At 34.6% G+C, this 23,606-nt stretch overlaps 2 protein-coding genes across 2 annotated transcripts in view; both read left to right on the forward strand.

The window, feature by feature from the left end:
• The window catches only part of LOC145667670 (uncharacterized), a 98,487-nt gene extending 94,571 nt beyond the window's left edge, over window positions 1-3,916 (forward strand). Inside the window, exon 10 of the mRNA XM_081735130.1 lies at window positions 3,787-3,916. Within this exon, the coding sequence (XP_081591256.1) occupies window positions 3,787-3,824 (38 nt within the window). The 3' untranslated portion in view covers window positions 3,825-3,916. The remainder of the gene's footprint in view (window positions 1-3,786) is intronic.
• Window positions 3,917-21,375: 17,459 nt separating this feature from the next.
• Window positions 21,376-23,606, forward strand: part of LOC145680249 (uncharacterized) — a 40,885-nt gene continuing 38,654 nt past the window's right edge. The window contains exon 1 of the mRNA XM_081750586.1: window positions 21,376-21,504. Within this exon, the coding sequence (XP_081606712.1) occupies window positions 21,466-21,504 (39 nt within the window). The 5' untranslated portion in view covers window positions 21,376-21,465. The remainder of the gene's footprint in view (window positions 21,505-23,606) is intronic.

The following is a 23,606-nucleotide window of genomic DNA, read 5'->3' on the forward strand; positions in this document are numbered from 1 at the left end:
CATGAATTAACATTGGTATTAACGGGACTATTCGGGCCAACTAACCACTCCGCAAGAGAATTTTTAACCATGCTGTAGGAAAGTAATCCGGAACGATCACTTTCGCGTGGCATTGATTTCCCATGCCTGTCCTATTCCACTAATCTTAGGCCACCTGATAACTACTTATAGGGGAATGTTCAAGGAGAGTGTGTTCAATTGTGAAGATTTTCTTAGAACCGAATCTTTCTATAGAATAACGCAGTACGACAAGTTTTTGAATGTTCTGGGTTACCCGTGGAATCATACTGTTCAGAACATAACTGACATATACTGAAATATATTCTTCTGTCCATTGTGAAAGATAAGGCTCTATTATGCTGGCAAACTCTGAGCGAAACATTGCCATATATTGAAACATGCCTCAGTTTTAATGGAAAGTACTAACTTTCTCGTATTGCTGTTGAGCTTTTGAAAAACACTGGGTATATCTTAAGTATTTTTGAATCCATCTACCTAAGACCTCAAGTTACTTCTTTCTCTGAGCTAGATAACTTCCTTACCCATGTGTCCTGCTTACTTAAGTACTCTTATGAAACTCCTTGTACAGCATAGTTTTACCTAAGAACATTTTCCACGAGTTTGGAATGCGACTGTGGATTGCTGTTATTATTTCTTTAGAGAATACCTAGGTATTATATACAGGTTGAATTATGTTAAATCATTAAATACATTTGAAAATAATTATAAATTTTGTTTTGAATACTCTATGTTGATATTTCAAAACAAGTGAAAATACTCTGTAGTCCAAGTAACACTCACATTATCGTTTTCCTATAACATTCCTATCCTTTATATATTTCTTGCTTCAATCAAAATCAACAGTTTTACTGTACAGAAGCCTTTCCTAATCCAAGGCATAACTTTTATTCCCACACGATAGGCCTATAGAATATTGAATTAAATGATTCCTTTTAACAAGAGATAACACTCAATGTCCACTTACGCATATACCAACCATCACAAAATGAGAAATTTATTCTGACCTTTTCTTTTACTCTATCAATGGAGTCGATTCGTACTATAATATTACTGTGTACTTTTATTAGTTGTGTACTTTTATTAGACTCCTGTTTAATTTAGTGTTTTGAATATAGGCCTACTAATCAAAAATGGATCAAGTTTGTTCTATTTTGGGGGTAGAATGTTTCTTTATCGGCAACTTCCTTTCTTATTTTTCCATACTTATAGTCACTAATTTATATTTTATTCTATTGGCCTTACCCAAGTATTGGCCTTCCTTATGGCTAAATGTTTAGTGTTATTGCTTACCGTGCACATAACTCTTGCTTGATTCTGTGTGCTATTCATGTTGTTCAGATCCACGTTAAATTATATATTCAAGGTTCTTTTATATACTGTAGATTCAGTGCTGGACAGAGATACAGAGATGCTAAACTCTAACAACACTAATTACTTCTGAGTAATGGCTCAATTGTGTGATGTTAGTTTGACTCTAGTGAAGTATAGCAAGCATAGGGTACTGAGAAGGATTTCTTCAAACATTCTTCTGTAAGAAATAATAACAAGTACTATCTTTTTAACGAGGTATTGCATATACAAACCATCGTTAATAATATAATTAGAGCAATAAGTTCTGAAAGATATATTAGGATTTAATAGGAAGGTCCGGCTGATTTGTGTCACATTCAAAGCTTCTCCTTTACCCTCTAAGAAATGAAAACTATTACAATGTTAGATTAAACAAGTACTCTTCGGTTGCTACCACATTCCATGAAGAAGGAAGTTTGAAGTTTAAGTTCCGAAGAAGTCATCAGTAGCATGTTGCACCACCCGGTCATCAGGAAAGTTTTTTCCTACCTGAAGCGATCCAGATACCACAAGAAGTAGTATTCGATGGGAGCGACGTCAAAAAGTATACGGTGAGCCAAGTAGGATTTCATAGTACAATAAATTCAAAGAAGGGCTGCAGAAATGTTTGAGCGACCTGAGAGTTTCTTGTCGTACAAGAACGAGGACAATATTTCTGTTGACACTTGCTGGATGCTTGTGTTCAAATATGCAGTCCGTTTCATGAAGATTAGTACCATAACGATCTGTATTTATGGTTTTACCTCGGTAGAGGGAGAAATAATGAAACACTCCCTCCATTGACTACCATATAACAAACAATACCGTTCGCAGATTTTGGGTATGAACACTGGTCACCATCTAATATTATCCTGATCGTTTATGATTATCATAGCAAATAATTTTCCATCAGAAGTGACACTGTGATGCAAAAAACCTTCTTGGTTATTTCGTACTCTCCTAGAACTACACACATCCAGACGGTAATTCTTGTTGGTCGATGTCAACTGATGTGACAGGAGTGAGCCTAACGTTTTCACTGTACCGATTTCTCATAGCTACTCAACGATAATGATACAGTACCAGCGCCAGCTCTAGATATTTAAACATCCTAGGCTAGAATTATTTCGTCGCCTCCTGATTTAGTAGTCACCTTTCACTCCATGTAAATATAATTTATGTAAACAAAAATACCTCCATTACTCCGTGACCTATACATAAGTTAATGTTTCAAATTCAACAAGCTTTAATGCTTTTACATAGCTTGTTGCAATAATTGTTCACCTTATGATTGTTACGTATTCCACTAATGTCACAAACTCCGCAAGCAAAAACACAAAAGTCATCCATCGCACTGCCCTAAGCGGCTCCCTAGCTTGGCTATATGGACAAACTGGTCCTGTATACTAGCTGGGAATATATCCAATCCAATCAATTGCCTAACTATTTGCAATTGCACAAAAACTTTTCCGAGGCCCTGTTTCTACGGTATTCCTTATGAGCTGATTTTTTAAAACATTCTTTGGTCGGTGGTCTTGGGGCTTATTTTCCAATGTTGTGTCCTAGGATGAAACTTCACAAACGAACGGCGCACGGTGATTCATTCATCACTTCTAGCCAAAACAAACTTTTGAAGTTTTTCGCGGTTAGATGTGCAGAATGTCTCAGTTTGAACTCGTAAAGGAAAATTACACGCAATTATGTGTTACCCATGTCCTAGTTTCACATTACCCTGTCGAACATCATACTGCTTGTCTGTTTTCTGCACATGTACATAGTTCGTGATGTTATGTATGTGATCACGGGTTATTCATTGGTTCTGTTAAAGAGGTGGTTTCCCAAACAAACTAAAATTGGACATTTGAATCGCACCAACCAAATATGTAATTTATCTTGTTTATTTGCAGTGTTTCACACACAATCTCTTACCGGAAAAATGTTACTAATAGAATAAGGTAAAAATTCGGACAAAGTCTGCCTACATCCCGGCAATGCCTTATGGAGCGAAGAAATCGTTAAAAAAAAAAAAAAATGGAATTAACAACCAAATTATTCTAGCTCGGTGACTTCGGATTCTTATACAAAAATTCTAACCGTTTAGGCCCTTTCCGCAGGTTTAGTGCCTAGTATGTGTGCCTCTGGTGCATGTCGTCCCAAATTCGACTCCCAGTGAGACAACATTAAAATTTGAATGGATTACGATGATTTGGATTCTATCTTGCCGAGAGCATTCCTGATAATTAATTATTCTACTCTATTTTCATATATTGTACATAAACTTTATTCTTCCCTTGGGAAAACGTGTACTTTTGCTACTATTAGAAAAGAAGTGAACTCCACGAAATGTTGTTAAAATTGCTTTTACTGTAACTGTTATTTTTATTTGTCTAATTTATAAATGTAAAGAAAATTTGATATTTTATTATTTCTTTTCAGACGAAGAAGAGGAAACATGTGCAGAATACATGTCTTAGTAAGAAATGAAGAAAACCAAAATATGTCTTTAATTCACTGAAATGAGTTTCACGAATTTTGAGTACTCAAGAGAAAAGAATCCTATGTGACAATGTAGATTTGCAATTTCTTGAATAAACTTGAGTGAACTTGAATCGTTCTTCTTTTCTTTTGTGCGCACTGAACATGTCGACATATCAGTATCCGAATTTATTAACTTAAAACAGTAATTTTGGTTTGTCCGATACAGTAATATGATACCACATTATGCGCCACGTATTCAAAGAAGCAATGACATCAGAAGCGGCGCTGTAAAGTAGTCACGAAGTCACGTGCCATCCCAATTAATACCAAAAATAATTATTAATAAAAGTAGTTATGGACATTTATTTCTTCATAGGAATTAGGAATAATTAAAACAAAAATTTAGTTATTTTAACATGGAGTCTGCAACCCTCGTTGAAATCATGAGAGATTTAGAACGTAGCGTTAAGAGCCTGACATACTGAAAATTATACAACATTTACCATTTTTCTTTTGCTTGTTTTTCATACGTGAAAGGAGATAATGAAATGCAACTTACTACAATCATAGATAATGTTATTCTACAACAGAAAATATGAACCTGAAGAGTGTTCAGTGTTGCCATCCGTAGAAATTACAGTGTTGCCAGAATAACATTTCCCACAAAATCTAAGCTAAAGCTGCGACTAGAAGAACGAATTCAACTGCATTTGATTACGCATCATGTTGTTTTGGTATCCTGTGAACTACTTTTTTAAACATTATTATTTAATTTTAATAACTGTATGTTAAAAACTATTTTGTTTATTACAAACTAAATACAACTATTATTAAAAAAGTAGTTCACAGGATTCTAAGAGAACACGATACATAACCAAATGCAGTTGAGTTCGTTCCTGTAGTTGCTGCCTGAACCATAGGAACATCAAGGTACTTTTGGGTTACATTAAAAAACAAAGGGTGTGGGGCTAACAGCCCCCCTTGATGTTTCTAGGGCTACTTAGATTTTGAGGAAATGTTATTCTGGCAACATTGTGTTTTCTATGGATTGATTAACAGGAGCATTCTTATGTAGCTTTTTAAATTATGAGTGCATCAAAGATACGTACAGTAAGAAAATGTCGACAAATTATAGGATACTTGAGAAAGTGACCCCCTTGATTTAAGCAACAACATAATGAATGCAAGAAGTAGGTACTTTGATATGCAGAATGAAAAACAAAGATAAATTGTTGTAACCCACCTGAGAACGCAGTTTCTACCTTGGCATCTCTATGAGTTTCAGATGAACTCTTGGGTTACCATCGACGTCACTGAAGCCGTTTCCCGAACACCATAGTAGAACAGACGAACTTAAATCACTTATAACACAGATGACGATTGATGATTCTCACTTGTGATTCGAGCGCCTGAAACACAGGTGATGTTATTGGGATATCTTTGCTAAGACTTCGTAAGGGATGAGAGCATCTTCTTCACAGGACTTCGTACGGAATCAGGAAGTACTCTTCTCCACAGAACTTCGTACAGAATGATATTCACCTGGTCTCAGCGTCTAGGGCTACTTAGATTTTGAGGAAATGTTATTCTGGCAACATTGTATTTTCTATGGATTGATTAACAGGAGCATTCTTATGTAGCTTTTTAAATTATGAGTGCATCAAAGATACGTACAGTAAGGAAATGTCAACAAAAGGATACTTGAGAAAGTGACCCCCTTGATTTAAGCAACAACATAATGAATGCAAGAAGTAGGTACTTTGAAATGCAGAATGAAAAACAAAGATAAATTGTTGTAACCCACCTGAGAACGCAGTTTCTACCTTGGCGCCTCTATGAGCTTCAGATGAACTCCTGGGTTACCATCGACGTCACTGAATCCGTTTCCCGAACACCATAGTAGAACAGACGAACTTAAATCACTTATAACACAGATGACGATTGATGATTCTCACTTGTGATTCGAGCGCCTGAAACACAGGTGATGTTATTGGGATATCTTTGCTAAGACTTCGTAAGGGATGAGAGCATCTTCTTCACAGGACTTCGTACGGAATCAGGAAGTACTCTTCTCCACAGAACTTCGTACAGAATGATATTCACCTGGTCTCAGCGTCAGAAAGAAGTGGTGTTAGAGAATGGTGGAAACGCAGCATCCAGCTGGACGAAGGTCGGTTGGCACCTTGTTGAAAAGGGTGTTCCGCTTTCCAAGTTGAGTTGCAGTGGCAATACGACGATGACGAAGGTATATAGTACTGACATTAGTGTTAAAGTGAAAGGGGGTTTGGTGATGTATACTTGCAAAGGCTAAAATAACGTAGGCGACGCAAGAAGTTCGGTGTTAAGAGAGTTTAATTGAGTTGCTGATTAAGTTCATAGACCAAGATACAAATGTAGATATCTTCTGTGAGGTCTAAGGAAAGGTTATTGGATGAATGATGAAAGTGTTAACTAGCTGTAAGTTGATTGAGAAATAGCTCTCAGAAGTGCCATGTGATAGGAAGTATTAAAGAGGATCGTGACAGATCCCGAGCAACAAAGTTAATAAAGTAAGAGATTAAAAGAATCGTGTGCAGCACAAATACTAACTTCCTAAGTAGAATTCACTAACAAAACAAATAGCACAACACTGTTCGTTAAATGAGCAATATGATGCAGCACTTAGCTCAGTACCGGCCGTGACATGAGAGTATGATCCGCTTTACAGTCTAGACGCCTTAAGATGTAAAACTTTCAAAAATATTCTAAGTCCAAACTGAAGGAAAAGCAAGTTGTGGAAGGCGTCACGAGGAGATGAACTATTACCCCCAAACGACTGACAGCATATCAGCGTCGACTTTTCCCCCCTGACGAGAGGCAGTATCTCCTCGTCTGAAAGATGACAGACTTTTCCCCCTTGAGAGAGAAGAATTATAAAGTTTTAATGGAATCTTATCAGTTGCAAAAGGTACTACCATAGTTCCGTATGTAGAGGGTGTACCCTTCTAGAATAATGCGATTGGAAATTCGTAATCTCCTAGACTGAAATTATGTCTTTGAGCAGGCGTAATGGATAGGTGAGCAGTTCTAAACAGCTACTACTTAATTGATATTTTCTTTATATTATATCCTGATAATTTTGGTAAAGTTTAAGACAAAGACCTCATATATTACATAGGTTACAGTTATAAAAGAAATGAAATTCAGTATAACACATACACCTGAGATAACGTTACAACGAACTATAATATTTAACTATTGAAGTCAAACAGTGGTTTGGATAACATACACTGTGGCTATGGGATATACCGGTAATAATTTTACATGATATGACATATTTCATTATGAACTATCACAATAGAAGTAATCAAATTTATGTAAGTACACTTGTGACACAGATGATGGACAGAAATTCAATATTATGGAATATTTCTCACTTATGGAATATTTCAATAAGACACTTGTCTATTTTCCACTTAGTAATATAACTTATAAACTTTACGAAGACAAAGAAATAAGCATTAAAATATTTTGCCTCTTTTCGTTTCAAAGATGAGAATATTATATCTTTTTAAAAAGAAATGTTATCTACAAGTAAACAGAGAGAGAAGCGGAAATTAACAACATCTGGTTGTTGGGAAGCTGCGAGAGATTTACAAAATGCTTCGTAATTCTCTTCCATGTGTGCATTTTGAGAGAAGGAAAAAATTAACTAAAATGAAAGAACTTAATTCTTTTTTAAGAGGGATACTTTTATCACGTGGATTATTAAATAATCCTTTTTTAACATATAAAGATTAGCCTTACTGAATCACAATTAGCGAAGCGAGTTGTGAAAAGGAAAGAAAAATGGAGCGAGGCAAAAGTTTTTCTTAGAGATGGGCATAGTGAATTTTTCCCGCTACAAAGTGTATTATCTATTGAATATAATCAAATACATTGAATATACAATTTCATGTGTTTCGAAAAAAAATAACTCTTTTTAGGTTCCTTTAGGCAATGCTCTTCGAGTAGTGCCAACAGCTTTTTTTTCTTTTTGATTAGTCCCAAATTTAAGGAGTGACTCTCATGTACCCTCCCAAAGTTTAAGAAGAGTATCAAAGTACTCGTGTACTATGAAAGAGAACTGACCTATGTATCTAAGTTCGTATAATGCAATAAATATTCATGAAAAGATAATTTGGAACAAAAGCATACCATGTCGCGACCACATAACAAATACATATTGATTATGTACAATTTTGGCCGAGTTTTAGAAAATATTCACACATTTTTTTTTTTTTTTTTTACAAAATCCTAAATTTAAGAAGTAGGTCTATGTAGTACTCCCAAAATTTAAGATGAGAGCATCAATGTACCATGTCGTAAGAAAGAGCACTAACTCCTTTAATCACCCATACAACTATATGGAAAAAATCTCATCAAAGATATTGCAATAGATCAAAATTCTTCAAATTTGGAATTTTTTGCATTTTTTAACCAATGGAAAGATACAAGTAAAATTAATCGAATTTACAGAAATATAGAGGATGTTTCAAAACAACACTGACAACGTTTGGGAGGTGATTCCTGACACCAAGTTAAGACAAAAAGTATAGACCAACCTGGGTGCACAAATGCTTGCTTTCGAAGTTATAGGCTGCCGAAAACGTGAAAAATTGAAGTTCAACCGTAGTTGGGTCAAGACTTCACTGAGGAACGATTATGTACCTTATCCAAATTTCCATGTTTCAGAATCTTGCGGTAGTTCCGCAACTATTATTCTAGAGGTAGTTGGTGAGAACTTGAAATCATATACCCAAACTCCTATAAAATCTGTTGCATGAGTACCTTAGGATTTTTAAACACTGATTTTTGGATAGGGCACATATTAGTTCCTAAGTGAAGTATTCCTAAGTGGGCACATATTAGTTGACCAGACCACGGCTGATCTCATAGTTTTAGAGCTATGGATCTTTACAGTTCATTTTTCATGTTTTCGGCAGCCTATCTCTCCGAAAGAAAGCATTTGTACAATCAGGTTGGTATATGCTTTCTGTCTTATCTTGGTGTCAGGAATCATCTGCCAAACGTTGCCGGTGTTCTTTTCAAACACCCGGTATATTGGAGTCCAAAAGAACGTTTGTCAAAGGTTCTTTCTTAGTAAGATAGTGAAATCGGCCCTTGATCCAAATTGGGTCGCTATTGACCTAAAAGTTTACCCTTGACCTAAAACTACCTCAAAAAAATTTTGACCCTCTACCCCCTCCTTTTACCGAAATATCGTCTCATACATACTCAAAATTGAATATTTTTTAAATTTTGGTGGGGGGAGGATCGAAAAATTTTGAGTTTCACAGATTGTAGATACTATCTAGATGTAAATGTGCATTTTTTTTCCAAACCATCAATGCGTATTTTCTTTATTTTTTGCCTTTTGAAAATTTCAAAAAAATGTAGAAAAAATCTGGGGTGGACACGTCGCTGATTTTTTGGTTAAAGATTTGTTATACCCTTACGTCCAACATATATTATTTTCGGGGCCTGAAAGTGATGGCAACATTGTCAAAAAGAAATAAAATTGAAAACAAACATCTTTTTCACACAGTTTTCCCACCATTTTAGGGCCTTCAAAGTGAGGGCCCCTTCAAACAATCCTTTGCCAAAGTTCACAATTTCCATTTCTCTTGCGTCCTTTCCGCTTCTGTCGTTCTTCGGCTGCTTCGATTGTGTCTATTTCGGAATAGAAACACCAAATATATATCCGTAACAATGCTTCCACTTCAACCGATTCTAGTACAACAGTTACACAGCTCGCGGTAGAGAGCGCTACCGATAGAGAGCGCCACTGTGTGTGTGGACAGTGAAGTAAGCACTGATAGATACAAGGAGTCGACGCAAGGTGTGTGTAACTTCATTGTGCAAGAGTCGGCTGCAGGGGGAACACTTTTACGGAGATATATTTGGTGTTTCTATTCCGAAACGGACACAATCGAAGCAGTCGTAAAAGACAGAATCGCAAGGGACACAAGAGAAAGGAAAATTGTGAACTCTGGCAAAGGATTGTTTGAAGGGGCCCTCAGTGAGAAAGCTGTGCAAAAAACATGTTTGTTTTCAGTTTTATTCTTTTTGACAATGTTGCCATCACTTTCAGGCCCTATATATGTTGTATCTATGGATATAACACATTTTTTAACCAACTTTTTTGAAATTTTCAAAACGCAAAAAAATAAAGAAAATACGCATCGATGGTTTTGAAAAAATTGCACATTTACACCTACATAGTATCTACGATCTGTGGAACTTTCAAAATTTTTCGACCATCCCCACCAAAATTAAAAATTATTCAATTTTGAGTATGTATGATGCGATAATTCGGTAAGGGGAGGGGGTAGGAGGTCAAAATTTTTTGGAGGTAGTTTTAGGTCAAGGGTAACCTTTTGGGTCAATAGCGACCCTCTTACTAGGAAAGACCCTTTTATTTTTTGACAATTCCCAAATTTAAGGAGTGGGGTCATTGTACCCCTCCAAAAATTTAAGATGGAATCATCCAATATCTCGATATTTTCCATTCACACCAATAAGATCTATAATACACGTATATATGCACTATTTATTTGTTTTGCGTGAAATAGTGCTGGAATGATCTTTTAGGACAAGCAAGCATTTAGCTGGAAGAGGAAAAGTTGAAGTCAAATTCTTCAGATACCTGGGGGGCTTGGTGGCTCAGTGATAGAGCGTTCACCTCCTGTGCTTGGGGTCCCTGTCCGATCCCAGCTCTCGCCGTGTGGACTTTGTGATCGACAAACACCATGCTTGTGGGTTTTCTCGGAGTTCTCCTGTTTCCTCCCACTTTCTTCATTCCACCACTTCACTCATCTCTCATCACCGTCTCCTTTAGCCTAACCGGCATAACAGTGGGACGTAAAACTTAAAGATTTCATTTTTCATCAGATTCTTGCAAAGTATAATATCCTCAGATGGTGAGAAGCGAAAAAGACATGGGTTCGAAGTTAGTTAAGCTAAACAGACATTGATCAGGAAGAGAGGAATACTAACATCAAAAAACGTGTCGTTGAAGTTAGGAAGAAATTAATTAAGACCTTGATATGGAGAGTCGCACTATATGTCTCAGAAACATGGACCGAGTGAAGAAGAATAACGGAAACTAAAAGGCGCAAAATGTTGGTTATACCATGTAGGCGATGAAGAGAAACAAAGAGGTGCTATAAAAAACTAAAGAATTTTAAATTATGAAAGTGATAGAGAAAAGAACAAATAATACGATTGATCACCTTATTCAACGTATTATTGGAGGGTACAACAGAAGGAAGTGAAAGAGGAAGAAAAGAATATATTGATGGTATTAGGAAATAGATAAGTTATCAATCTCTGAAACTGCTCTGTCAAGGGGAAACGTATTAAATATTATATATATTACCGTCAACCTATAGTTGAGGAGAGAAGAACGAACGATTATTTTTGAATGATAGTTTAATATGTAAAATTTATTTACTATATATATATATATATATATATATATATATATATATATATATATATATATATATATATATATATATATATATAGTAATCTAGATATAGAAGGAGTCTGACGACGTCAGGTTGAACAATTATGGTTACTGTGGCAAGATATCCCTTCCAAACTCCAATACTTTTTGACGGGTAAAAACTTGGCTGTGGTTTCGCGTTATCGTGATGGTCACAGCTCATAACTTTTTTTAAAGGATTCGCTTGGACTGTCTAATTTGGATTGTGTTTGATTCCTTGGTAGGAAATCGAGAAACATGACACTTCTAAAATCTGACTACATTGATTTTATTTTAAAATAAAATCTATTAAAATCTATCTTTTAACTTAGAAAGAGAGATAAACCCAGAGGTCAAGCGTTCTATGGAGTGGTTAAGTGTTTGCAGAAACTAGGCGTCCTAGCAAGAAGTAACTCTCAATGGCTATGCATCTTGGAGAGAGTATTAAGAAGCGCTTAGTTTAGGCATCTTAGAGAGTGGTGGGTGATCAATCGTTGGAGATTGATGCTATCCGTGGTGTGAGGCCTCCTTCAACCAGAAATGTTGCTGATACTTGAAAATAATGTCACTTGCTGATCATGATGGTTTATGACGTCTGCTTCGTGGTTGTGTCTAAAGTGTGTTTACAGCCAGCACGTGGTTGGAAGCACATGTAGAACCTTGCAGTATAATATTATATACATACAGGATTTGTTCGTAAAGTAATGAGACTGGCCAGTAACCATAGCGCGGTAGTCTTATTCGCTGGAGCGGCAATATTCGATTAAATGTTGCTTTTACCTGAGCAAAATTCTTCCGAGACGCTTGGCTTGGTCAAAGAGGCTTACAAAGACAACACCCTGTCTAGGGCCCAATTTTCCGGGTGGTTCAGTGAGTTTAAAAACGGACGAGAGACCATTGAAGACATGGATTCCTTCAACTAGTGGTTTGGCTAAGGACTGTCGGAATCCAAGAGATTTTTCACTTTGGCCACATTTTTGTTCTAACCACTCGTTGAAGGGCGTCCAGATCGATTCATGTCTTCAACAAATGGTTTCTCGTTAAAACAAGCAAACGAAAACAAATGTACTTTGCCAACGTTAGTGGAATGAAGAATTAACATGATTAATTATTTAATCTGATAATCAGAATTCTTGCAATTACTTAACAAATTCAGACGGAGGTTTGTCCTTTGTTTCAAATTTCTTTCCAGACAGGTAGTAATGAACAAATTTAATTAATAGGAATTTATTGTTTACTGTTTACTTGTCCCAGCTTCAGTCGTAAAAATAACATTGTATAAAATACCAAAATATTCATAATATTTTGGATGTCAAGATGGGATGTTTGTTTAGGCGTTATTTTTGCTTGGTATTGACAATGCGATAAATGAATAAAAGAAGGTATTAATGTGACGATCAGTGAGGGATCTACATCACCTAAGGATTTGAGTGTAGCTCCCTTAATTTAATATTTTTCCAGCAAATTTACTATTCTTTGCTCCAAACTCTCAATCCAACCCCAAATTTCTGTACGAGTATTTCAAATTAACTGTTTTCCAGTTTGTATCATTTTTAATTAAAAATTGTCCTCCTAATCTCATGGGTTCAATCTATACCTCCAAAACCCGCTTGTGGGCACTGTCGCACTGATGTTTAAAAAGCAATATTACCTGTAGTTAGATATCGAGGTAAGAATGGATCTTTATCGTATTCCCTGTAAATTCACTGTTTATTCATCCGAACGTGCAAGATTGAGAACTTTGTGAAGGAGTGAGATGAGGTAACACAAATTGTATCTATAATTAATTCATGCAGTACTTAACCATATTTAAGTTAATAGTGGTGAAACGATAAACTTTGCATAAGATATGAATATGGGCTTATTGCAGTATCGGTAAAGTTGTTAAAGGTGAGGATAACGACGCAATATACTCTGCTTGCTCTCTATAAAGTAATTAAAACCCCAATACGATCCTTTTTGAGGTAAATTTTAAACTTTCAGTGAAGCAGGTACCAAATTTCTCAAAAGTAAATCCCCACGTTAAGCGGGTTTGCATATCCAGGCTCTTAACTATGAAAACATTTACGAACACTCCAACCCCAATCATTTCACAGATTCAACCTGTTGTATATAAGTTATTAGGACGTAAAATTGAACATAATTTATACGAAAAAGATTTTTATGCATTGCAAGACCTGTAACTGCCAAATATTCACCACAAACTTATAGTCGTATCGAAATAAACAAAAAGAAGTGTGGAGCAGGAAACTACTTTACCCAAAAGTCAAAAGAGACTCACTGAAGACATACGAACTGGTCGAGCAGTTTGGGTCACTAGTCTATCAATTAGAAGTTTATGTATTCAAACCCTGAAGGGAGTATTCATTTTTTTTTTTTTTAAGTGTGTTCCTATTTTCATCAGAGGACTGAGAATATTTCTTTAAATAAATCTTTGGCAACTACTTTTCTCTCACATTCCATTAGAAGGGAACATTATATGAATTGCAAATCTAAAATCCACAGCTGAGAACAAAATATTATGTTCAATATTTCATTATTATCCTTTGAATTTTAATGAAAAACTAATTATAAGCATTGACGATTTCAGAAGATTCTCCCCCGGTAATGGTCAATATATGAATGAGAGAAAATTGATAAAACATTATTAGTCTACTTTGAGCATGATCGAAGATAACTTATGGCCACGAAGAGGGAAATTTATGTGGACAGAGTCTCAAATTCTCCCACAGGTCATGCCCTGAAATCATCACTGTTTGAAAGGTTTCCTTAACAAATAGAATATTTCATTTATTTCTCGTTCTACGTTCTGAAATGGAAAAATCATAATTTTAAAGTGAATTATAATACGATAAGCTTAAAGATTTATAGAACTAATGAAGTAAATATTCTTGTGTAAGTTATCGATTTCTAATCAGATTAAAACTCGAATATTCGTTTGCATCGCACTTTAAAGTAAATCCTCTCTATATATAATTCTTACTGGAAAGTATGTTTAACTCCAATTACTTAATCAATATTTTTAATAATATATTTTTATTGTAATACTTTTACTATTCAATGTTGTATACACTTCATTTCCCAAAGCAAAACCTCGCAAATGTATAGTGGACTAGTGAATATTATCAAATAAATTATCATTTTGTTTACGTAAATACTGCATCGCCTCATTTGAAACTTCGTACTTTAAATAATAATAATAATAATAATAATAATAATAATAATAATAATAATAATAATAATAATAATAATAATAATAATAATAATAATATCATAGCCATATCTTTATCAGAATTTCAGGCTTAGTCAATAAATGAATTCAACGTGGTCTCTATTGGAAGTTCTATTTAATCGTATCCGATAGAAATAAAAAGAAACTTCGAAAACAGGTAAAAGAAAAATGTTACCTTGGTAGGACTGGAACTATCCTTTAAGAGTTCCTTTCAATTTACAGACAAATGCCTTAGGCACTTTGTTTCTTTTCTTTAAGTTAACTGATTCACCGAACGTATCTGAGTAACTTGTCTCTATTTTCTACTCGGTTATATACGTTTTACAATCATTTCCATTAACCTTGAACGACAGGAACACGAATACAAAAACATCTAAGAGAATTAAAATTCCAAACTACCCCACCGGGAATCGAACCTGGGACCCCATACCCCTTAGGCACACGTGCTAGCCACTTTTTTTTGAACTACTTACTACTAATTTTACTTGCTTTACTCATTTTTAAATTGCTTTCTCCAATTACCTAGAGCGACAGGGACACAAACACAGAAATATCGAGGACAGTTAAAATCACAAAGGCTCTCCCACCGGGAACCGAACCCGGGACCCCATACACCAAAGGTGCACGTGCTAGCCACTAGACTAGCAGGGAGGGCACCACTTGACCAGCGGGGAAAGCAAGTGAAATGCATTTTGTAGTATCTGAAGTTTACACCTATTTCATCCTGCTGTAATAATGTTTACCGTATTCGTTACTTTGAGGAATGATATATGTTATTCATATCGGTTCTATTACATATTCGTTCATAAATATTATATAAATTATCAGAATTATTCATGATCTTCCATGAAAATTCACTGGTGCATGCGCAGTAGAAACCGAAGAATGCAGTTCACTGATATTAGTCAAAATGCAAATTTCTAACAGGCTATCAGAATTCCTTAATGGAAAGTAGTGGTTCCCAACCTAGGACGCGCAGCTTCCTCCTGAGTAAGCATGAAGTGGGAGTAAGGGGGCGAAAGCTACTGGCAGAAATGAATTGTGAAATAAATTATTATTATTATTATTATTATTATTATTATTATTATTATTATTATTATTATTATTATTATTATTATTATTATTATTATTATTATTATTATTATTATTTGTCATACCGCTAAATCAATTTCTTCACTGCTTTCTCGTCACAGCCCAAAACCCAAGTGATCTGAATGAGAGTTTGTTACACTTTTACTCGACTATAATTTCTTCTCGCGGACTAACAGATAGTTCTCTACAGCCTTTAGAGCTAGGCATTTTGACAACTTGTAGAAATTTGCATTGTGATTCGTATTAGCAATGACAGTAAAGTGAATCTTTCTGTTTCTACTGAGCATCATCAGCATCGTTATATCAGAAGTATTCCGCCATTACCAGCGGGTCACTTACCGCAGCTGAGAAGCTGCCATGCTCCACAATCTTCTCTTAACCTCTCCATCTTCACATACGATTTTTCTGTTTTGATACCGCCAATAGCCTAATTATGTTTCTATATAGTCTAATTCGTCCCCTCCCTCTCTTTCCTGCCACCATACCCTCTAGCGCATCCCTCATGATACAGTTCCTTCTTAACCAATATTCCAACCAGTTTCTCTTCCTCTTCTTAATAATATTTTTCTAATTCCATTTCCAACCCTCTCATTCGTTTTCCTCTTGACCCAGCTTTCTCTCCATTCTTTCCACGCACATATTTCGAAAGCCTCCAATTGTTTCTCTTCATTTCTGCGTAATGTCCATGTTTCTGTCCTATAAATACAGTAAAATACAGTACACGAAGCATTTTATGAGTCTTTTTTTTTTTTTTTTTTTTACTCTAAGGCCCCACAAAATAGTATTTTCTTCATCCTAAAGGCTTCTTTCGCCATTTCTATCCTTGCTTTTATTTCACGTTCGCATGTCATATCAGTAATAATACTACTCAGACATCAAAAACTAGTCACCTGTTTTTTTTCCCGCTCCTACTTTTATATTTGACACCGATCGCTACGTTTTAATCACCATGGATTTTGTCTTTCTAACATTTATTTTCATCCCATACTTTTCAGAAGTCTTTCTCAAGTTTTCTACAACTTATTAATTTTCTTTTTAGATTCTGCAACAACAATCATATCAACCCCAAACCGTATACACCTCATTATTCTATCTCCTACCGAAATTCCATCTTCATTATGAAAACTCATTTTTGCTATCTCTTCTACATAGATATTAAATAATGTCGGCGAAATATATAATATCTGTTGAACTCACCTTTCAATTACACTGTCTGTCTACTGTGCATGCGCCAGTGAATTTCCATGGAAGATCATGAATAATTCTGATAATTTATATAATATTTATGAACGAATATGTAATAGAACCGATATGAATAACATATATCATTCCTCAAAGTAACGAATACGGTAAACATTATTACAGCAGGATGAAATAGGTGTAAACTTCAGATACTACAAAATGCATTTCAATTGCTTTCCCCGCTGGTCTAGTGGCTAGCACGTGTGCCTAATATGTATGCGGTCCCAGGTTCAATTCCCGGTGGGGGGGTTTGGAATTTTAATTCTCTTAGATGTTTTTGTATTCGTGTTCCTGTCGTTCAAGATTGACGGAAATGATTGTAAAACGTATATAACCGAGTAGAAAATAGAGACAAGTTACTCAGATACGTTCGGTGAATCAGTTAACTTAAAGAAAAGAAACAAAGTGCCTAAGGCATTTGTCTGTAAATTGAAAGGAACTCTTAAAGGATAGTTCCAGACCTACCAAGGTAACATTTTTCTTTTACCTGTTTTCGAAGTTTCTTTTTATTTCTATCGGATTCGATTAAATAGAACTTCCAATAGAGACCACGTTGAATTCATTTATTGACTAAGCCTGAAATTCTGATAAAGATATGGCTATGATATTATTATTATTATTATTATTATTATTATTATTATTATTATTATTATTATTATTATTATTATTATTATTATTATTATTATTATTATTATTTAAAGTACGAAGTTTCAAATGAGGCGATGCAGTATTTACGTAAACAAAATGATAATTTATTTGATAATATTCACTAGTCCACTATACATTTGCGAGGTTTTGCTTTGGGAAATGAAGTGTATACAACACTGAATAGTAAAAGTATTACAATAAAAATATATTATTAAAAATATTGATTAAGTAATTGGAGTTAAACATACTTTCCAGTAAGAACTATATATAGAGAGGATTTACTTTAAAGTGCGATGCAAACGAATATTCGAGTTTTAATCCGATTAGAAATCGATAACTTACACAAGAATATTTACTTCATTAGCTCTATAAATCTTTATGCTTATCGTATTATAATTCACTTTAAAATTATGATTTTTCCATTTCAAAACGTAGAACGAGAAATAAATGAAATATTCTATTTGTTAAGGAAACCTTTCAAACAGTGATGATTTCAGGGCATGACCTGTGGGAGAATTTGAGACTCTGTCCACATAAATTTCCCCCTTCGTGGCCATAAGTTATCTTCGATCATGCTCAAAGTAGACTAATAATGTTTTATCAATTTTCTCTCATTCATATATTGACCATTACCGGGGGAGAATCTTCTGAAATCGTCAATGCTTATAATTAGTTTTTCATTAAAATTCAAAGGATAATAATGAAATATTGAACATAATATTTTGTTCTCAGCTGTGGATTTTAGATTTGCAATTCATATAATGTTCCCTTCTAATGGAATGTGAGAGAAAGTAGTTGCCAAAGATTTATTTAAAGAAATATTCTCAGTCCTCTGATGAAAATAGGAACACACTTTAAAAAAAAACGAATACTCCCTTCAGGGTTTGAACTCATAAGCTTCTAATTGATAGATTACTGACCCAAACTGCTCAACCAGTTCGTATGTCTTCAGTGCGTCTCTTTTGACTTTTGGGTAAAGTAGTTTCCTGCTCCACACTTCTTTTTGTTTATTTCGATACGACTATAAGTTTGTGGTGAATATTTGGCAGTTACAGGTCTTGCAATGCATAAAAATCTTTTTCGTATAAATTATGTTCAATTTTACGTCCTAATAACTTATATACAACAGGTTAAATCTGTGAAATGATTGGGGTTGGAGTTTTCGTAAATGTTTTCATAGTTAAGAGCCTGGATATGCAAACCCACTTAACGTGGGGATTTACTTTTGAGAAATTTGGTACTGCTTCATTATTATTTATCGTAGGATCATGGTTCATACCTCGTTTTTTAACAATAAAGCAACCTTTGGAATGGTACTACTCGCTTGTTCGTATCATGCATGTACACCTGAAACGGAAAATCGGAGGAAACTGGGAGGATTTTTGGAAATAACTTTTGCCCCTCTCTGGCCTGTGCCTATGTTGACGTAAAGATCTAAAAAAAAAAAAAGAAAGAAAGAAAGAAAAAAAAAAACAGAAATGCTTTGAAGTTTAGACATTGCGTATACAAAGTCTCAATCTGATATCTTGAAAACTAAGGATGGGGAAAAATTTGAAATCTGGCATAAGGTCAAAAGTATGTATATATTTATATACAGTGTGTTTCAATCAACACTGACAACGTTTGGGAGGTGTTTCCTAAAACCACGATACGACGAAAAGTATAGACCAACCTGGGTGCACAAATGATTACTTTCTGAGTTATAGGCTGCCGAAAACATGAAAAAATTAACTTTAAAGGTCAATAGCTCCAATACTATGTGACCTATCGTAGTCGGGTCAAGACTTTATTTAGGAACTAGTATATGTCCTATCCAAATATCCATGTTTCAGAATCCTGCGGTAGATAAACAACAATTTTATAGAGGTAGTTAGAGAATACTTCTAATTATATGTCCGTAGCCAAACTCTCTCTATAAAAATTGTCGAATTAGTAGCTTGGATTCTCAAACATGTATTTTTGGATGGGGCACATATTAGTTCCTAAATGAAGTCTTGATCCGACTACGGTAGGACCCATGGTTTTCGAGCTAATGACCGTTAAATTTCACTTTTTTCATGTTTGTGGAAGCCTATATCTCCGAAAGAAAGCATTTGTGTACCCAGGTTGGTCTATACTTTTTGTCTTATCTTGGTGTCAGGAGTCACGAGTCACCTCCCAAACGTTGTCGGTGTTGTTTTGAAACACCTGTATATAGATTTATACACAACATATAATGTAAAACTTTACTGTGTCATTATTATTTATCCTAGGATCATTGTTCATACCCCATTGTCATCAGAATAAAGCAACCTTTCTAAGAATACCACTCACATGCCCATATCCTACACCAGAAAGGGAAAATTATTGAAAATTTTCCGAAAAATCCTCTTTTGTAAACCTTTAAGCCTCTCGGACCCGGACCCGGACCTGGATTGACGTAGAGATAAAAAAAAAAGATAAATAGTTAGGGGTGTACACAATGCGTACGCAAAATTTCAATGTGATGTCTTGAAAGCAAGGGCGGGAAAAACCTTCGAAAATTGCCTCAAGAAAAAAATACGTTACACATTTGTTAAATACAGGACACAATTTTAATAGCTTACATAATGTGTATTTCATTTTATTACCTTTTAATTACAGTTTATACTATTAAAATTCTAAACCCCATATTGCCCCAATATAAAGAGAAATGTCATTTTCAAGATTTTTTTTTTTTCACTTTTCTAACAGAACAGGCTCTTATCACATCCTCTTACCATGAATGCCAGAAGTAAGTTTTTGTTTGTAAGAATCTTTATGATTATAACTGCTAATCGCATATGAGTAAACCTTATTATGTAGGAATAGGAATAGCAATTTGACAAGATGCGTGGAAATAAAAGTCTATCACAGTAAGAAGTTGAAAATAATTTTTAAAAAAAAAAATTTCCGCTACTAGATCCTAATTACATTTATGTCTTTCAACTCACTTCGAAACCCTCATATGTTCCTCTCGTTACTCCCCTAGAGGTGTCGATCCCGCGGGATGAGAAATTCTAATATAGGATTGTGTACATAGTATGTCTTAAGAAGATGGATAAGAGAAGGTTCGAATGATAAAACTTGCAATATTAAGAAATGGGAGATTATTTATAATCAGATCCTAAGCTTGCTATCTTGTTCCTCTTTTTTCTACTCAAAAACAATTTTTGTAGATAGTTGACCAATGAATTGGACATTTTGTATGAATTCATCAGTGGCTGCTGAAGCTGTAAATTAGAAACTCTTTGTTCTTCTGAACGTTTGATATATTTATTATTAGAAGTACAATGCTTCAAGTGAATTTTAAAATTGTGTCATCAATATTGCGTTTCAAACCTCACACGCGAGTATAATGGGTGTGGTTAATAGATGCTGAAGCATCTATTACAAATATATATTTTGATGTCACAAAATGCTTTACTCTCAAATACAATTCCTACTTTTTAAGAATATATTTTGATAGAAGTTGAAAAGGAAATGGGAATTATGTTCGCTCTTCTCCCACACGTGTCAAGTACATAACAGCATTGCGAACTGCTTATTTGGGAGTAAACTTTGACAACTAAATGACAATATAAGAACTTCCTTTATTTTTGTTTTATAGGAAATACATTGTACATGGTATTTCTAAAAAGAATCAACGTGGACAAGTGAATACATTTTGAATATGAGCACAATGAAAGCTAAAATAGCAATATAAATTATTTCGCAGATCCTGTTTGTGTAATAGACGGAAGTTTATTATTGCTCATTTTTTATGCTTCTCATTGTGACCTTCATTGTCACCTCTTGTTGCATTTCGCGTGTACGAAAGTATATATACAGCAACACTGATAGATAATTCTTGATTTCAACTTTACATTATTTTAGAGAAATGAATTCAGTTGTTTAGCGTGTGATTCAGTATTAGTCATGAAGAGTATCTCCATTCTCACTTGGTGTGCTGTTACAGTATGTATTTTACTTTAGGCTTAAATGGTAATGTACTATATATATTATATGGTAATATATAAACTTTGATATACGAAGGTACCGTAAGACGAAGTTACTTTGCACATCAGGGGTTACTTTGCACAAAATATGAAAAGAATTTCACAGTCCTCGGTCAGCAAAACCATGAACAGTAAAGATAGTTTCAACTGCCACCGTAAGATAGAACATCTCACTGTGTTTTGGTTATAATGTTGGCAGTTAGTATTAGTTCTAATTACTAGGAGGGTTCATTGTTGTTGAGGTATGGAATTCAGTCACTGTAAAGGCCGACAAAATTTGAAAGATATCACGTACAAGAGTTTCCGTCAAAGTTAAGTCAGTTTCATAGAATACTACTGTGTATAATGGGACTTTGATGCAATAGTTGAAATTGAAATGTGAAACGTTTTAAAGCCATAAAAAGAAAGTAAAACTAGAAGAAGGCGGTTGTAACCTCTACTCTGGGTTACTTTGCACCGTTCCAAATACCGCGTAGATAGGAAATTATTACTAGTGGAACCTTCTACATTCTAAATTTAGGTAGGTGCCGGAATGGATTTCTTGTTGGAAAACAAATCAGTGGTGGATCCAGAAAAGTAGTTTGAGAGGGGCTTCCCTCACAAAAGCTTCGTTTCTTTTAAAAATCACTAGCCTTTCCAGGGGGCTTGCAGATTATACGCATAGGAATGACAAACATTAGTTTTAAAAAAATCATGCAATTTGGATCGGCTTCATCCTGATAGTCCCAAATCTCGTTAATCTTCCACTGATTACCATTGGGATGATATTGTTGGACATAAGGAATAACCCAGGCAAATCAGTTCACGTTTTTTTTTTTTCTGTTCCTGAGTTAGCATATTTGTGGGACATATGCTAAACTATTAGAATGTGGTTCCTGTGCCGGTACCAGAAATACATAATTTTCTTTACAAATATAGATAGGCCTAATTTAAACTAAGTACTGACACCAGTACTATCATACTAATATAAATATTTGTAGACTGCATACAGTTTTGTGTAGGAAGTAATATGTATAAATACTGAAGGGAAAACATTGGACAGAAACATTATGTTCGTATGTTGAACATACTTCTTTTGTATGTTGTGCAAAGTAACCCCATAGGAGTTCCTTTGCACCAAAGTTTATATTTCAATAACTATGGTCATACAGAATGTTTACTAATGAATAGAGACACGATTTTGTAGTAAATAAACATTCGTAATTTCGTTATAAAATATGCGTAAAGCGGGATAAAATCAGTGAATAAAAATTCAATGCAAGAACACTATTTTCATGGGCAATTACAATTAGTTACCTTTTATTTCATCTTAATTTCCACTCATCAATCATCGTGACATGAGCTTATGCATGACTAAATTAAACAATATTTGAATTTTGAAAAAATAATACTAAGCATCCTCATTGAATAAAAGTATAATTTAAAGGAGAAAAACATAGAACATTATTAGAAAAAAAAGCTTAAGTGTTCACAGTTTATTTATGCAAATAACACGTAAGCATTGGTTCAGCGTTTCTTGGTGTTAAATTTGTTCTTTACAACAAACAATGTAGACTAATATTACATGTAACTATTTTTTGACATGCATCAAAAACGTAGTAACCATGATCTTTAAATTCTTATGCTCTATTGAAACATGCTGTGATTTTCGGCGTTGTACCGGTTGCTTTACCGTTCAGAATACACGAGGCAAACAAATCTGGCACCACAATCGTTGCAGCCAAAAAGACAAACTGACTGTGAGGGAGGACTGGCGTCAGACATCCGGCAGTTCCATATTTCATTGTGGTTGACAAATGATGAACTACTAGCGTTTACTCAAGGTCAAGTATGCAGAAAGGATAAATAATGGTAATGAATAAATCGTAAAAGAGTCGAAAAATTATTACTTTTGCGTCAATTCGCTAGTTCGACAGAATTTCGAGTTTAATCGCGAGCGTTATATAGCCTAACAAATAGTGAATATAGGTGTACATATATATACACGTACACAACATTTTCATACAAAACTGATATATTTCTCGTTTTCGCGTGTCACCAAAAAAATCGTGTCTCTACTAA

Source organism: Thermobia domestica, chromosome 1, assembly GCF_964235325.1.
Source record: "Thermobia domestica chromosome 1, izTheDome1.hap1.1, whole genome shotgun sequence".
Lineage (NCBI taxonomy): Eukaryota > Metazoa > Arthropoda > Insecta > Zygentoma > Lepismatidae > Thermobia > Thermobia domestica.